This window comes from Anneissia japonica, unplaced genomic scaffold (assembly GCF_011630105.1).
Source record: "Anneissia japonica isolate Jap-2015-1 unplaced genomic scaffold, ASM1163010v1 scaffold93_len1081246_cov171, whole genome shotgun sequence".
Classification (NCBI taxonomy): Eukaryota; Metazoa; Echinodermata; class Crinoidea; order Comatulida; family Comatulidae; genus Anneissia; species Anneissia japonica.
In genome coordinates this window covers 542,004-560,808 of record NW_022726429.1, presented here as the reverse complement: position 1 = coordinate 560,808, position 18,805 = coordinate 542,004, and the positions used below count along the sequence as shown (strand labels likewise).

The 18,805-nt window shown below is 34.5% G+C and overlaps 1 protein-coding gene across 1 annotated transcript in view; it reads right to left on the bottom strand.

Moving 5' to 3' along the window:
• Window positions 1–18,212, bottom strand: part of LOC117113170 (TELO2-interacting protein 2-like) — a 25,423-nt gene extending 7,211 nt beyond the window's left edge. Inside the window, exons 1-8 of the mRNA XM_033256445.1 lie at window positions 18,004–18,212; window positions 17,214–17,431; window positions 16,460–16,528; window positions 14,998–15,051; window positions 13,987–14,154; window positions 12,698–12,838; window positions 3,018–3,130; window positions 743–831 (exon numbers count right to left, since the gene is read on the bottom strand). Of these exons, the coding sequence (XP_033112336.1) occupies window positions 743–831; window positions 3,018–3,130; window positions 12,698–12,838; window positions 13,987–14,154; window positions 14,998–15,051; window positions 16,460–16,528; window positions 17,214–17,431; window positions 18,004–18,166 (1,015 nt within the window). The 5' untranslated portion in view covers window positions 18,167–18,212. The remainder of the gene's footprint in view (window positions 1–742; window positions 832–3,017; window positions 3,131–12,697; window positions 12,839–13,986; window positions 14,155–14,997; window positions 15,052–16,459; window positions 16,529–17,213; window positions 17,432–18,003) is intronic.
• Between the last annotated feature and the right edge of the window lie 593 nt (window positions 18,213–18,805).

Genomic DNA, 18,805 nt, shown 5'->3' with positions numbered 1-18,805 from the left:
TATTATTATTATTATTTTATTACTTTATTGTATTTTGCTCTTTATTTTGTAATTCATTGTAAAGCAATAGTGACAACTTCGGTTTAACCGGCGCTATATAAATTTTAAAATCTATCTATCTATCTATCTTATGAAAATAATAATTGGCTCCTAAGTTTATAAATGTAGATTTGTAAAATCAATGTCATCATCACAGAAGTAGGCGTTTAATGTCTATGAATTTGATGACAACCACCGATTTGTATGGTGAATGTAGTTGCCATGGGGACATCAGCCGGGTCAGGAGAAAACGTCCCATCAGACAACCATGAACCCCCACCCCTGTCTGACTTTTATAACTTTGCTTTTGCAAATCTTTGAAGCTACCACTATAACAATAATATAATTATCCTGGCGCCTCATAGGATTTTACCTTTGTGATCCATACGCAATTCAGCCTTGTTGCTGCTATGTATGTATTTTATGAATATTGAAGATTGAATTAACATACCTAAATAAATTGCTAGCAATTATTATTAATGATTATTAATAATAATATTATGATAATTATAAAAATAATATTAATATTATTACTAGCACTAACTTGGACTTAAGGGGAATATCTTTTGAGTTATTTTCCAAATTAACGTCATATTATTTTCCCCTTAAGAACGATTTCTTAATTGTTGTCTACTCCATTGTTTTAGTAACATACCAGTAATATTATGAATTATGATAATCATGGATATTAAAATAAACTTACCTTGTTGATTTGAGTTAAAGTCTTGTAAACATGAATCGTAAAGAAGTTTAAGCAATGCCTTAAGAAGAACATCTGAGTGTCTTGGTAAACTAAAGTAGAAACAATATTTTTTTAACACTGTACACCATTGAAATAAAACATACTGTATGATAAGCTTGATATGTTTTAATTTAATTTATATCATAAACAAATACAAAACACTGAGCCATGTATAATCAAAAGCAATAATATCAGGGATAGGCCTAACACTCCAAATCCTAATACAGAGTTTATTTTCAGAGGGGTCCCAAGATACAAAACAGATGAGACCATAGATATTGCACTACAGTAAAGTAAAGAGATTATGAAACTAGAATGAAAGAGTGTCCAAAGAACATGGGCAAGACCATTTATATGCATTTCACAAACTGCTGATAAAGCATGTGTGACTAAAATGATCATCCAAAAATAAATATTCAAGATTTGTACCCCTTTATAACATTATTTGCAAATTGAAATACTGTATACTTCAATAATAACAACAAAAATAATAGGGAGTGCATAAGACTCCTCAAACCTCAAGCAATTTTAGGGATTGGAAAGGCTAATTTAATCTGCAGAGTTTTTCCCCCTCACAAAATTGTGTTGATGTCCCCAACAAAGACCTCCTCTCCTTGCCAAGATACCCTGGTCCCACACTGAGGCTTAGGAAGTTTTGGGAGAAATCCTGGTACCTAATAGGATTTGAATCCAACATCCTGTGTATCGGAAGGCAAGCATTATTATACAAAATATCAACTCCACGCTCAACTAGAAATTTCACTAACTCTGAAAGACTAGAAAAAAACTTAACAGGATAAGATAAGCATTAACTGGAACTCAAAGATAGATTATCTAATTTCATTTTTCATTTGTCACACCACCTAAACAGGACACCACAACATTGACCAATAAGAACAATTGTTAGAACTGGCCTAGGGGTTCAGTCCAGTAGTTTAAATCCAGTGGGATTTGCTTGATAATTTTTCTAATTACTGCGAAATTACCTACAGGACACCGGTAAATATTTTTAAGTGCTTGAACAAGACCATGTTGCGTGTACGTGTTACTACCGCTGACTGCGGCTGTTTTGTTACAGCATTAACACATTAAGAAACGGATAATGATCGTGTGTCCTCTTAAGATAGCTCAACCTAGCCTTAGCTCTCCCAGCCAAATGTAGGTTAAAGGTCAATGGTATTAATTAATTAATGACTGATCCAGTTTCTTTGGCCCATTACTCATATATAGCCTAATTTATTTTTTATTTTGTCATTAAAGTATTTTTTTAAATAAAGTATATACATGGGAAAATAGGGGGGGGGGGGGGGGGGGGGATAAATCTGTGTCCATAACATAATGTATGTACAGTATTACATGACAAATATCCATGACTTGCCCATATATGGGCATGTTAATGTCAAGTCACACCCATATATGTGCATGATGTCACATCACTTCTAATGGCCATGGATGATAACGTCATATTATATCAATATACTAAACAAAAAAGTGGAATAATTTTGTGGGGTTGGCCTTTTCACCCGGAGACATCCACTATTCGCAAATCAAAAGATTTTTTTTTTTTTTTTTCCAAATTAGATAGCTTGTCCAATCATTTTCAGGGATGGCCACTCAAAAAGGCAATGTTTCCACACCACATGCCTTATTCAATGTCAATTTTACTGAGGAAAGTAAGGTGTGGGCTTATAGATGAGAAACTAAGGTAATGGTATACCACACATGCATTTGTCACATAAAACTTTTAGTACCGAATTCTGTCTGGTAAAACTGTTCCTGTACTACAATCTGGTGCAGGCAGTGAACTGTGTATTATGATGCACCTATCTGCTGAGTGTGAAGGGCAAAGCACAATTTTCCATGAAAGTCAATATACAGTCTGGTGGTTGACACCACAACATTTCGAAAAAAGAAAACAAACCAGCATGAAAATACAGTAGAACCCCTCTTTTGGGACACAACCCTATTAAGGGGACACTTTTTTTTTTACAGTTTTAGGCAATGTGAAGATCATTAAAGATTTTTAAACAAAATATTTTACTCAAATTACTTTTTGTTTCTCTTACTTTTTCAATACCTTCAATAGGTTTAAGATGAATACAAAATTTCTTAACATAATAAAAAAAAATACAAAATTTGACATATGAATAACTGGAATGCAGACAAAAATAAAAGAAGCAGTCCTACATGGCGCCACAATTCTTAATTTAAAAAAAAGGTATTATGAACAACGTACCGAAACCCAGCAGCTTGTATCAGGCAATTTATTAGATGCAACGTATACAATCGTCCTTCCTCATCCTGACTATCACTGACCTCAATGTAGCTTGTTATTATTCGCAACAAGGGCTGTTAAAAATATGATAAAAACATTTACTTCAATTTATATTATTTTATTCCACATTATTTTTACATCAGGGTAAGTACGCCCTATATAGTGGCTTATCCGCAGCAAGGGCTGCTAAAAACATGATAAAATATCAACTTAAATTTATAAAATTTTCCATTTAAGTTTGCTCATCAGTGCCAATAAGCACTATACAGTGGCAATGACCGAGACTCCTCGATCAGGTGTGGTCCCCGAGTGTGGGGTCTATGACAAGAGGTCCAAGGTCCCTGACAGGGGGTTTACCCACCTCAGCTGACACCATGGAACAAATTTATGAATAGGCACCTTGATGCCCCAAAAAAAAGTCACAGACTGTAAAAATGTGTTTTTTGTTTTTTTTAAACACTGTTCCTAAACCAAATAATTGGCTTCTCCCCTGACAGGGGTCCAGGTTTCCCTGATGTGAGGTTCTGTGCACCCCTGGGTCCCCTGCTAGTGCCACCACTGGCCCTATATCTGTAATTTGAGGCAGCTGGTTCCAGAGAATTAATGGAAAATAGCTAGAAACCAATCTTGAAGAATTGCCCTACATAAAACCCAATAAATTCCACAAATTAACAAATGAGACTGATGAACTAATGTTTTACCAGTAAAATTGCCATATCCAAGAAATAACCATGTCAGGTGTGAGAAAATGGCCATTGAGCATGAAACCATAACATCAATGCACAAAGGGTATTGGTAGGTGTAGCAACACACTTGCCAAACAACATTCGTAACCTTGGTATAGATCAAAGGATAAATTTTTAAGGAGCCTCTCCCTATAGACAACATTTGTTCCAAGATTCACAACTAGGGGGTCGTACTGTTGGGCTTCTTGGACACTCATGCTTATTTGTTCAAGAGTCCTTACTAATTGTCGGAGGTCAGATAGTGTGACCTTTACTAGGGCCATTTATTTTTGTAGTGTTTGCTGGTATGTGGTAGGTTTACAAATTGCTCAATTTAAATGTACATACCACAGTAAATTTATACAGTAGGTATGGAGAAGACATGTGGATTCAATAACAGATTTTGTGGAAAAACAGTAAGAATAATTAATGAATGCAAATCTGTATTTTACAACATTAAAAAATACTCAAAATATCTTGTAATGAAAGAGGTCCACTTTTATTAGTTCAATCCAGTAAAAAGGAACATTATGTCAAATCTAGTAGAATCAGTATAAAACCAGTATTTTTAATTCTTTTTGTCTTTTAAAGCCTATGGATGGAAAACAGTTTTTGATGTTGTACAGCTGATTTTTAAATCTGAGTGGAAATGGGACATAACCACCCTTTTGTGATCATTTTCTCCCAGTTTTTTAATATCATCAAAAATCTGTATCTAATGATTGAACATTCCCAAGTTTTTCGTGAAACACCTTTTTGAGTCTTAGGAAAATCAGTTGTACTTAGTGACACTAAACCTATTGAGGTGCGATTTGAGACCCATGCTGGTAGAAGACCATTGTTAATCATAGGTAAACAACAAAATATTTAGGTTATTTTTCAATACATTTGGGTTTTATTGTATGTTAATACTTAATAATTAGACCAACATTAATAGATTTGAAAAAATTGAATAAGTTAATTGACCATTACTGTTGTTGTTTTGCAAATTTAGGTTGTAGCATAATTAGAAATGGAGGTTGCAACTAACGAATAAAGACGTTAAAAACAAATGAAAACTACTGTATTACAACTTCTTTAATACAAGATTTATTCGCAAAATAAAGTTGGGTTTTTTTCTGGGGATTGAGGTTCGTAGTGAACAATAGGGCTAAATATCATTTAAGTAGAAATTTCGCTTGTCCTAAAATTGCAAGTCACAGTATTGAAATTACACCAACATTATGTGCTGCGACATTCACTGTTTCGTTAATGACCTTTGTACTTAATTGTACTGGTTAATAAAAAGTTAGTGTACAGTACCAAAGAACAAAAATATATTTCTCTTTCCCTACAAATACAAGACACACACACTCGGACTTCATGTTCCGCCAAAGTCTGCCTCATGTTTTGTTCTGTTCACTGTGTTTCGTCCTACTGTAGCTTTTTTTATTCAATTTTACAAGGTTAATAAAAAGGTGGTGTACCAAAGAAGAGTGCTCATAAACTACAAGGACATAGTTATGCATACTCTGTACATGTGGAAATTTACCAAATGCTATATGTAATATTGGTGTTCATGTTACTTTTTTCCAAAAATGTGTCTAGATTCTAAGCCTACACTTTTGTATAGTTATCGATAACATTTATAAAGTGACCCACTAAATTTGACTAAGCCACAGCCGAAGTTTGTCAGCAGCAAGAGTTTTACCCAGATGTATGCGATTGCTTCCAATTCAGCGGAGATTATCGTTGGCATGCGAGATCAACTCTAAAAATAATTTGGCCCTTCACACAAATTAATTAAGAACCACGGATTTTACGGAATTTCACCATGATTAAAAAAGTTTTTAAAAAATACTTAATTTTATGATTGCTTGTGTCAATCCATTTTAAAGGAGATATTAAGTTTGATGTTGTCAGCTATTGGCCATAAAACTACTGTTCTGTTTTTTCAAAGTGTTAATTTTTTTAATTTTTTTTTTTTGTTGCAAAAATATTTTCTTTTCCCTAAGGGGGAAGTCAACATAGGCCAACTTGTTTCATAAAAAGGAAACTTTAAATCAATTACCATCTCAACCACCACGCATTGATGTTAAACATTTAAGTGGGGGTTTGGAAATTAAGTTCAACAACCTGTTTTTACAGACTAAGTTCATCAATATGCTCTTATATACTAGTCTACCATTTTTATATATTTTAATAATTAGTAAAAATCAACATATTAGTTGGTTCTAATCAATAAGTTTATTTTATTATTTTTAAGGCTTTGCTGTCTACAGACAATTTTCAGAAAACTGATATCATGTCGACGATGATTAAATGATTTATCTATGTTAGGCTTAAGTTCCCTCACCGGACAGGTCAAGCCCCCAATCAGAGAGAGCTCGTCGGGCAGTCAGACTAAAAATAATTTTAAAGTCCTAAAATTGCAAGTCACAGTATTGAAATTACACCAACATTATGTGCTGCGACATTCACTGTTTCGTTAATGACCTTTGTACTTAATTGTACTGGTTAATAAAAAGTTAGTGTACAGTACCAAAGAACAAAAATATATTTCTCTTTCCCTACAAATACAAGACACACACACTCGAACTTCATGTTCCGCCAAAGTCTGCCTCATGTTTTGTTCTGTTCACTGTGTTTCGTCCTACTGTAGCTTTTTTTATTCAATTTTACAAGGTTAATAAAAAGGTGGTGTACCAAAGAAGAGTGCTCATAAACTACAAGGACATAGTTATGCATACTCTGTACATGTGGAAATTTACCAAATGCTATATGTAATATTGGTGTTCATGTTACTTTTTTCCAAAAATGTGTCTAGATTCTAAGCCTACACTTTTGTATAGTTATCGATAACATTTATAAAGTGACCCACTAAATTTGACTAAGCCACAGCCGAAGTTTGTCAGCAGCAAGAGTTTTACCCAGATGTATGCGATTGCTTCCAATTCAGCGGAGATTATCGTTGGCATGCGAGATCAACTCTAAAAATAATTTGGCCCTTCACACAAATTAATTAAGAACCACGGATTTTACGGAATTTCACCATGATTAAAAAAGTTTTTTAAAAATACTTAATTTTATGATTGCTTGTGTCAATCCATTTTAAATGAGATATTAAGTTTGATGTTGTCAGCTATTGGCCATAAAACTACTGTTCTGTTTTTTCAAAGTGTTGGATAATTTTTTTTTTTTTTTTTTTGTTGCAAAAATATTTTCTTTTCCCTAAGGGGGAAGTCAACATAGGCCAACTTGTTTCATAAAAAGGAAACTTTAAATCAATTACCATCTCAACCACCACACACTGATGTTAAACATTTAAGTGGGGGTTTGGAAATTAAGTTCAACAACCTGTTTTTACAGACTAAGTTCAAAAATATGCTCTTATATACTAGTCTACCGTTTTTATATATTTTAATAATTAGTAAAAATCGACATATTAGTTGGTTCTAATTAATAAGTTTATTTTATTATTTTTAAGGTATTGCTGTCTACAGACAATTTTCAGAAAACTGATGTCATGTCGACGATGATTTAATGATTTATCTATGTTAGGCTTAAGTTCCCCCACCGGATAGGTCAAGCCCCCAATCGGAGAGAGCTCGTAGGGGAGTCAGACTAAAAATAATTTTAAAATAGGCCCACGCTAAGCCAACGTATGTCTGTCACAGTCTCAGAGTGTCATTTCTGGCCATCCAGAGGTTCCTATTCTAAAAAATATCTCATTTGGGAGGGGGCACCCCCTCTCAAACCCTCCCTCCAGCTCGAGCCTACAAGCTCCTGTCGGACAGCTCAGCCCCCCAGAAAATATATTCTGGAGCCGCCACTACTCTAAAGGTGTTTTACTTCACTCACATCTTCTTTATTCGTACTTCTGAACAAATTCTGCACTTGTCTGAAGATCTTTAAAAATTGAAGCTATAACAAGGTATAAAGTCTTGCCTAGTATCATTATCATTTTATAATAGATTGTTTCAGTATTTTACATACAGGGCCAATTGAGCAACATTGGGTACTGAGGAGGCTGTGTCCTACTTCAACAAAAAAAATCATAAAGTTGAATGACCTTCCTGTCAATTTAATTGAATTTTGTTCATAATTTTATACAAGAAATTATTTGTAATTAACTTTTATTGAGTTATGTTACCTTAGGAGTAACTTTAACTTTTCTTTCAGTGATTTAGTTTCCTTTTAAGTTCCTGCCTGCACCCTGAATTAATTGCCATTATGTGTCAAATGATCTGGTTTTGGGCAATAAAGTAACGTAATAATAAATTGTGTTCATTCAATCTATAAACTATGTGTATTGCCATATATTGCAAGTATGAGATTGTACACTTGTATTGAAAGGGTATCCAAAAGACAGTACAGAATGTGTACTGCAGTGCCTTATGTTGCCGCACCTAATTTAGGGTGTTCCAACAAAGAAAGTAATGATTTTAAGTATTCGTAGAAATAGTAACCACTATATTAAGTAGGCTGAATGTAGATGTGATTGCAGAGGAAAACTGATACACAAGAGATTCGATAAATCCATTAATCACAGCGTTGACAAGCACACCAGTCTACCGCACATACCTAAAAAGTACTCCACATTAGCATGAACATGCAAACTCATTTATAGCCACATAAACCATAAACCAACATGTATTCCCCAAACATGTGAACCTATTAAATAAAGCCATCTGTAAAGACACATTGTGGCACTTCGTCACATACCCACAATCCCTACACCTAAGCTGTACCACATATTAAATATTCATAATTCAATCTCACAGCAAAAAGAAAAGCAATGGATTATATAAGGCCTAAAAAAATTAATTGTTTGTTTGCCCTTTAATGCTGAAAAATGTATAGGAGGGGCAGGCGCACAGAAAAAAAATTTCTTTTTTTAGTTTTTTATTTTTTGAGTCACTAAAATTAACATATTAAATCGCAATGCTTGCAATTAAAGCCTGTCACATTATTTGTCTTTCAAAGTGTATTCATCAGACTGAATAAAAATAACCCATAATTGATATTTTGCAATGAATTTAGACCTAGAATGGCGATACCTTACATCAGACACCAAATTTAGACAACTTCCATGTGCAAAATGGAGAAAAGTAAGATCACTTTTAAAAGTTGTGAACAAAAAAATGAAAAAAAAAAACATTTTTCACGAATGCCACCCCTATTTTTCCATAGAGTAAATGAATTACATGGATGACACAAGATCTCTCTCTTATAAATTGGAAATTTGTTTATGCAGCCTATACAAGGTTGTAGCTGTAGAAAACAAAGGTGAGTGATAAACATTTAAGAGTGGGTGGGTGATGTTGGTCAAAAAAAAATAAGAGTGAATTTTAAGGATGGAAAAGTACATTAAAAAAGGATGGTGGAGGACCATGAAATCAGCTTTAGACTGGGTGGAAACTTCACGGCTGAGTGGCCCCGCCCACCATAAGTACATCCCTGCCTATAACTCAATATACATAGTGGCCTGTACTGTAGATATCACATACAAGTTGGCATCTATTGTCTATCCATACCTTTTTCCTATGTTTGATGTGTGGGTAGATGGCGATGATATTTCAGAAAAGTTTGTAGTCAAATATTAACACTTTACAGTCTGGCAAGCTCTGTTTTGATTGTTACAGCAAAAATTTCAGCATCAGCAATTATCATTAAGGGGAGTGGGAAGTTCAGCTTAACTAAGTATGACGTACGGCAGGCTTAAGTGTTGAATGTTGGTTGTCCCAAGTCTGTGGTATCTAAGCTGGTTCATGTACAGCAAGCCAGAGGGATTAGATGTAGACGATGGATATCTTCATATAAACACATATTTATTTACGGAATGAAATTTTAATATTTTCGTAAATCCTTAGAAAGGTGAGACAGAAATATATAGACGATAATACTAAGAATAAATAGACCAAACATTTAAATGAAGGCTTAAAATGTTGTCTCTAATTTACAGACCATTTACTACTGATAGCATTTAATTAATTCCTAGCCAAATGGTCTATGGAATATCATTTATGCATCTATTAAAGATGTATTGTCCCTTGAAAATGGCACAAATTAAGAAAAAAACAAAAAACAAAAAAACAACTGATTAATAATATTTTTTATTGTTATTATTTATACTGGATAATGATTAAAAAATAATATAAAACACTTCCAATGAATGGAAGTATTTCTATCACTTCTGCTTTAAAATTATGGGTAAACATTTTTTTACATACACTAATTGATTCAATTCAAATACATTCAAGTTGATAACTTTTATGTTACTTCAAAATTAATTAATTAATTTCAATTTTTTTTTCAATATTCTTTTGGTATTTTTCATGGGAAAATAAATACATCATGAAAATATATATCCTTTCTAAATTTCAATTGAAGACAAATAACTTTCAAGATTTTTAAGTCAAAACAAAACTTATATATATTTGAGATTGTTTAGAATCCCTTGCTGTTAAATTGCTTGTGTCCTTGTCACTTTAACTATGTTTGTCTCTCTCCACCCAGGAGTACAAGGTATAGGGGTCAAATATTGGGAAGGTAAAACTGACTTATCTCAACAGAAAAAAAAACAGAAAACATTCCCCATAGCATATAAATGTAAGATTGAAGAATCTGCCAAGGAAAGAAAGGCGGGCAAATCTACTGGGTATTTAGATCCGAATGGGATCAGCAGAGCTGTAAAATGTTAGTGATACAAGCTCCAGGACTCAAATTTTTATGCTAGGGTATAAAAATTCAGGGTAGTTAGACTTAGGGCAAGGGACATGTTCACTACCATAAAACACAGGCTGGGCCTAGAATAATAAAACTTTTTTTTTTGGAATCTAATTGTATATTATTTTCCATTTATTAGCTATTCTGTTATTAATTGAATGGAGTATCACCGTGTTTTGTGCTTTTGTAGATGATGTGTAAATTGATAACTGAATAAAGATACAGGCTGTCAAAGTGCAGTTTAGTAAAATATTATATTCAATATTTATTCAAGCAAACATTAAAATTAAAAAGGCAACCAACGGCTGAATTGATACAATTGTACACAACATACATTAAAAAACAGTCAATAAACATGTACCTAACATACTGTACATATTTTTTTGGCCAAATAGACCTGGGTGTAGCAGAAAAAACCTGACATTTTACAGCCCTGAGCAGTACGATTTGACCAATGTTAAGTTGCCCTTCGTCTTGGTGAAGACTAAATCCAATGCAAGCCATGGTTTCAGAAGGCACAATAAAGTTGTTTGTATTCAAGATGAGAATATAGTGTTGCACAGTCATTTGCTAGATTTCAACTCTGGGCTTTGGGATCAAAAGGTTTTTGCATTTTACAAATCAATCTTCAGCTCCTTAGCGTCGTAATAAAGGTGGCAGTTAGGAAGAGGTTGATGTGATTAGTATTATCAGTATTATATAGTGTAAGCAGAATTCCCTTCTACTCCTCACTGCATTTGCAGAGTATGTTGAGACAAGTATCATACACCAGACCTGTGCCAGGACCATGGTTCCTATGCAAGTTATTGAAAACAGAAAGAGAGCACTATTGGTAGCCTTCAATTAAGTATTGCGTGAATAGTAAAAATAAATGTTAATGGTGGTAAAAACTCTTTTTAGATTTCTGAATTAATGGATACTTTAACTAGATTAGTTCAACTACTGAACAGAGTTTTACTTGTTCACTGCACATTTTATCATACAAATTCTGGTAATAAACATATTGTGATGAGTTCACGTGTACAATTAAAGTAGTTTCAACTTATAAAGGTGTGTACTCTTATCAGAATGGGATCTGAACTTAAGGTGTAGGCTGCTGAAACTGAGCTAATGTACAAGTTCTACCAAGGGTACTGGTAGAATACCCACATCTCCACATATCAAGCGCCCTGAGCATCTTACATTAGATGGATATGTGCGCTATGTAAAATTACACTATTATAATTATTATTATTATTATTATTATTATTATTATTATTATTATTATTGTACTGATACAGGTATGCCACCTGGTTAAACACAAAATTGTGGAGATTTTGAAGGGAAGCTTTTATTAGGACCTAGAAATCCAATTACAAGGAGTACTGCACTGTACAGGTGCATTCACACAAAACCTGAATTTTCGGTTTGGAAAGCCTACTGGACAAATCAGAAAATCAAATCAGTGTGTAAGAATAGGGACGCTGATGTTCAATGGATGCTGGCGTTCAGAGCATTGGAAACATGGTCTGAAATTCGGTTCAGATTTAATGTGAAAGCAGCTTAAGGCTACACTCAAATTTTCTAGCTTCACAGAGAAATCCTGAGAAAAAAGATTTTCATTCTTTCTCTACAATCATATTTTTACTTTATGACTAATAAACAGCATTAAACATAAAAATCAATAAATATTTATCTACATACTATTGAAATATTACTGAAAAACATTAGTACACTTTAAACAGGTTTAAATTAAACAGTTTTCAGAACTTTTTACATTACATATTTACATGACAGCCGTTAAATATGGACCAAGTGCACCCTCAATATCTCTTATTTATCAGTTAACAAATATTGGGTCGATTTTCCATATTATTGTTGAGTACTAGATGAGATGTTCACATTTAATAGCTCATCCAACATTGAAACAATATGAGAAATTAGCCCAACATTTTTTTATTTGATTTAAATATTTTAGCCTAAATTTAAATGTAGGCTTAAAATATTTAAATTCATTTAATTTCATATTTGGAACCAATACTTCCAGAAATGATAATCTTGATGCACGTAGTGGCATAAATTACATTTCGAATTTCAAATATATAAAGTGGACTTATGCTGGAGTGCAACATTATGCATGAAAATAACTCAAAAGTCAGGGTGTGGGCTTATACCCGAGATGAGCTTCAATCCATTTCAGGGTAAATAAAAAATAGTGCAATAGCTCACCTTAATATGGCGTACGATAGTGATGCCCATCTTGTCTACGAACAAAGGAACATGTCTTAAGTAGAGTCTTCTAAGGACAATAACTTGCTCTCCCATCATGTTCATTAGTAGAACTTGCAATACTTCATCATATCTATTAACCTGTAAGGGGGTAATTGAGACGGGTTATTAATAACAATTGAAAAACACCTACGAAAAAACAAAAGCCGGGCTGTATTTCAATTGAATGGTACAACCGACGGTAACCGAATACATCTCCACTCTCAATGAGAGCTTAACACAGGGGTTCTCAACTGGCGGCCAGCGGGACATCTCCAGCAAGCAAGTGCGTGTTATGCGGCCCGCGAGAACAAGCCAAAAATAATCCGTTTTCTGTTAGGTTTGGGGACTAGATTTCTAACTTTATTAATTTTGCATTCTGTTTTGCCGACTAGGCCTATACTGGACCACAAATTGTAGCAATTTAATCAATCAATCAATGTTTTTTGCATTAAGAAACACACAGGTAACTTTTTTAAGTAGAGATGCCCTGTATGAGCATCTAGCGGCTTATATTTTCAAAAAATTTCTAATTAACCCTCCCTCGGCTCGAACCAACGGCGCTCGGATGGTGCTTTTCGATTTCAGAATGAGTGGATTGTTATTAAAAACGTTCTGTTGCACATGAATTTTCAAAATACGTTTTTCATAAAATCACTTCGGTATGACGACTGTTGCTAACATGACTCTATAGAGACAATATTGTACGCTTTATATGACACAATACATTTTTTAATCATATTGTCCTCACTACAGATTATAAAATTTCCCCATAAAAATCACAAAAAAATACAAAATATGGCAAGATGTTGAATATGAAAGCTTGGAATTTCTAATATTTCTAACCAAATCATTTAAAAAGTGCAATTCATCGTTGATATATATTTATATTGAAGAACTTGTCAGTAATTTTTAGTTGGTGGTGAATTGGGCAACACACCGGGAGACAATCTCATACTCTTTTCCAAAGAGTGAACTGCATTTCTTTAGCGTGCTCATGAGCAATTTGGTGCACTTTTGAAACTTGCATTTCAGCCCTCCAGCTGAAACACAAGGAGAACAGTAATGGGAATGGACCAAGAGATCTCCACAGTTCAGTGCTGCCACCAGTTTAGCCGACTGAGCTAGCTCCTCAGATACAAGATATGTTCAGATGAATTAGACATCGTGCACATAAAAAAATTACCTTCAATTGCAGGAAAAGAGTTGGTTTAGATTATTACTAACATTAAACCACAAGTTTAACTTACATTTCTCACTCCATCAGCTATTTTCGGAGATTTCTCTATGACTCCAAGAATACCTAGAATGCACGGAATAACAACGTCCAAGAGAGGCGCTTTGTTTGAGTAGATTTGTGAATGCACTGCCTCATAGACAACACCTGCCCTATTGTGCCATTTCAATTCAGTAGCATCCTATATAAAAAAAATGATTGGTGGAAATAAACATAAATGGTAATTATAGTATACTACAGTACGTTACATGACACACTATCTCATTACATGACACACTTGCTCAGAGGGCATTAGAATTTACAGTTGCAGGAGCTAACAAAACTCGCAAAGGACGACACTGGAAAAACTTGCTAGGTGTGTTATGGTCTAACTCACTGAAGACAAGACACAGTGAAATTAGAACGAAGATTTTATAATAACAAGATAGCGTTCTTCGCTATTCTACGTGATACAAATAGAAGCGTCAATGTTCAGTAAAAAGAAGCAAAAAAAATAACTGCAATTGAGAGAGGGCGTCCTAGTTGTTACTATGGTGGTTGTTCAAGAATTTGCACGTAGATCATAGATGTCAAAGTTCAAAAGTTCAAAAGTAAATGCAGGAGGGCGTCCTACACTGTTACAGAATTTGCACGCAGAAATCGCGGAGAACGCTATCTTGCTATTATAAGATCCTTGATTTAGAAGGACAGATTGCAATTGCAGGATGTTTTGACTACTGTAATAGCAGAACACAGTATATATATATATATTTATGCATCTCATTACTAGGCTTAATAACAAGTCGTTGTTAATTGTGGGAAAATAAAAATCTTGGAATTTGTAATCAGAGCTATGGTATTGGAATGCAAACATCATAATCGCCAAGATAATGTAATGGTCACGTGTTTGGAATCGCACCTTTTCTGTAGGATACAAAGCACCCAGGATCAGAGCGAAATACAGCTCTACCACACATAAACTGTGCCAATGACTATAAATGGAGGGGGCTATTTAAAGACATTTAACAAATTGCAATAAACATACCACTTCCGTGATTATGTGAGTCAGACATTCTATCCCAAGAATCTTGTTATGCATCTGAAATGGAAAAATATATTAAGTTTAATAAAATAGTATGTTGACCAAGCAAAGTGAAATTTGGAAATTTATAATTAAGCCTAAGCCTAGTTCTAGCATTCACTACCAGCCACCATGCACCCCATACATTTTGTTTGGGAAATTCGTAGACTAAAATCCATGGACATGAGGGGCATAGATGAACTTATAGCACTTGGTGATGTGGAAGCTGTACTATGTCCCAAGCATAGAGCTATTAAACAACTAGAGTGCTGACAAGGTAGCGAAACAATGCAGAGTTGTGTATGTGTACCATCCAAGATGGCCGCCACAGGAAAGCGTCACCTTCAGGCTTAGTATAATGTTATTACCATAAATAAGCCCTCTGACTGACTATTATTTCATTAATGATAATTAGTATTGATAATAACAAATTATTAAACTATCATAGCCAAAAAGAGGCCGAGTAGAGCATCTTATTGAAAAATTTAAAAAAAATTAAAATCGTGTACAATACACCCACACACTGCAACGCTCGAGTTTCAAACATATGGGTAACTAGCTGTACTGAACTTTCTGTGCAAATTGAGGGCACCACTAAAAATGATAGTGCTTAGGCGAAATTTGATTGGCTGAATCTATGGCAGCCATCTTGGATGGTACACACACACACACAGCTCTGCTTATTTCGAACATTGAATACATTGCAGTTAGCGCTCTAGTATTATAGTATTATATCTCTATGGTCCCAAGACAAAGTCAAGGGACATGTACAGTCTCCAGATCACCAAAGGTTATAATTTGAACTATGACCTGCTTCAAAATCCCAGTAAATATTTGTTTTATAAAGCACTACATAGATTCTCCATTCTTTAGTCGTGAAGAGGCATAGGCCTAGCCTAAAAGAGCTTCGCTAGCACTTCATCGAGGCCTGCATTTGATAACTCGTTTACACTCTGTAAATCACAGTTTGTGGCTTTAAGATATGCTTCAAATATTTGGACGGCATATACTTAACTTGTTTTTTTCATATTATCACTGGCTGCTGAACTCACTACAAAACTCCGCCATTGTTATTCCTAGCCTATCAGTACGCAGTGTGCAGCTGAACGATCATCAGCTTCCAGGTCATCAAATTAGGTCAAATTTGATTAAATTATTAGAAGCGTGGGCCTCAACCATAGGATTAGCATCAAATGTATTGATCAAATCTTCAAACATCATCCAAATAAAATTGGCAAAAAAGACATCATCAGATTTTTGAGATACAATATCATGGACCTAGAAAGAATTGTAATTACTCCTATCGTATTATGCTATTTAAGCAACATATTCTTGGATGCCATGCAACATTAACAGCAAATAATATGACTAAACTTCATCACCAAGTTATTCATCATGCATTGTGAGTGAAGCATTTTCCCATTACCTGATAATCATCTGTGAATAGCAAGGCTGGGGGTAGGACCATATCAAGATGTTCTCCAAGATGAGGGTGCTGAAATGATTTTTAAAAAAATTATTACTACTTATTTACTACTAAAATATATAATCTGTCTACCATAACATTTTTATTACATCTTGCAGCTCTATGTTGGGACACCTCAGACGATACTCAGAAAATGATTATTTTATATTTACTAAACTAAATTTAAGCCACAAAGAAACAAGTGTATGACAATGCTGAACTTATTCACATTTGTAAGTGTGGCAATTGCAATTAGGAGGGAGGGGGGGGGGGGCGAGGGCCTTTCTGGTCTAAAAGCACAATTTTTACCATACTAAGCTATAAAAAAAAAACTCCCTATGAACCCTACTGGGATTTTTTTTATTCAGGAACCATGACTGAGGCTTTATTCGGCTTCTTAATTTGGACCCCTCCCTCAGACATGTCAGACCCTTTGTCTGCAAATTTCTGGAGCTCTGGGATTGGAAAGGCAGCACCTCAACCACCAAGTAATACCTCCAGCTGATGTTATAGAAAATGGGGTTTTATGGACCTATCTGAACTTAATTTGCATAAAGCCATTCTGGTTTCAGTACAAGACAACCCAACATCCCTGTAGGTGTTCACAAGAGTAGGCTGGAGGTAGCGCATAATGAGATGTGTGGGGTGCTGGTTTTAATTGTTTAGTCATAGGTTTTTACATTTTATGATGTTTGTATTGTGTGTTTCAACTGACCTTCATTTGCATAAGGCACCATTTATACACATGTCTACAAATAGGTTCTCCCTTCCACGTAGCTTTCGTTAGTCTTGGCTGCAGTATTTTCAGAACGTGACTCAACACATCCTGAGTCAGGACACGGTCTCCCTCTGGTGCATCCAACGAATTGTCCCATATAAGTAGTTCCCTGATAGAGGGCACACTACACGCATTGCACAACACAGACTGTAAGTCTAAAATAAAAAGGATAAAATGTCAAAGATCAGTTGAGTGGCCAAGTGGGGAAGGCCCGGCACAGCTAACTACAGTCTTAACATAACCCTGTGCAAGCCGCTTCTCGTCCAGGTTCAGTCGGGAGAAACCAATCTTCTAGGACATGAACATAATATTAAGTGCCTCGTTACAGTGGCAAGGTAGTCACGAACCACGCGTATATGCAATTTGGCACAATGACACTGCGAGTTATGTATTATTCTCCTACCTCTAACTTTTTAGCTCCAATGAGGAGCTCTAAAAACACTCGGCTAATTGATTAACAGATCTTTTTTGTATGGGCAGCCGTTAGGGCAAATATACTCTACTGTCTCTATACTGCCCTCATCGGAGCTTTCAAAATTACGAGAACTTGCTTACCCAAAATATAGCTGCGTAAATTTACCTTAACTTCTCTGTGTGGAACATGTGTGTTCTGTTTATGATTGGTCAGTTAAGTTTGACTGAATCTTTAGAATAGCCTATTAGCCTATACATGTCCATTAAAATGTAAATTAACATAAACAAACACAAACTTTTTAGAAGAAGATACCTTTAGATTCTTTAACTGAAGCAGCTGATGTCCACTGGAGGTCTGTACAGTGTGTTGCACATGTGATGATTATGTGAGCAGCACATTTTTTAAAAAACTTTTTACGTAACTGTGCATTTGCAGATAGCTGGTGGGAGTTAAGTAAATTCTTGGTAAATTTCATAATAACCACTGCCCGTTGAGCGAACTGCTGACTCGCAACATCATCCCAAACTGGAAAGATATAATTGAATTTAAATAATAATGTCTAAAAGGAAAGGTCAGAATGAAATTGAAATATAGATTTTGTCATTCCAATGGATTAAATAATTTATTTACTGTATTTAACTTCCAAATTAAACAATTCAGTTTTTTTCTGATTTTTTAAGGGAGTTTAGGGATTTTATAGAATAAACAGAATTAAAGTAATATAAACAGAATTACTGCCCCTCCCTCCCAATTGCAATTGCATTTCTGATGATGACATAATTAATGATGAAATATTGAATCCCGACACGATGGCGTGCATTTCGATACTTGGAGTATGTATTATACAATCTTACTGTAATATGCAATTGTTAATTGGCTTGGAAAATGTTTCACCACTTTAATAGAAATATTATAATTTGTAAAAATATGGAGCAATTAAAATATCGAATTACAGGTCTCCCTCCAATTAAAGACTACTTTTGGGACTGGGGTTTCCATGGTTTTTAGCAGCTTTGGTCTCTAATAATTAGAATAATGAAGATAAAAGACATTTTGTTAATTAAGGGCCACAGAAAAGTGGTCTCTAATAAGCCAATTCATGGTTTGAACTGCA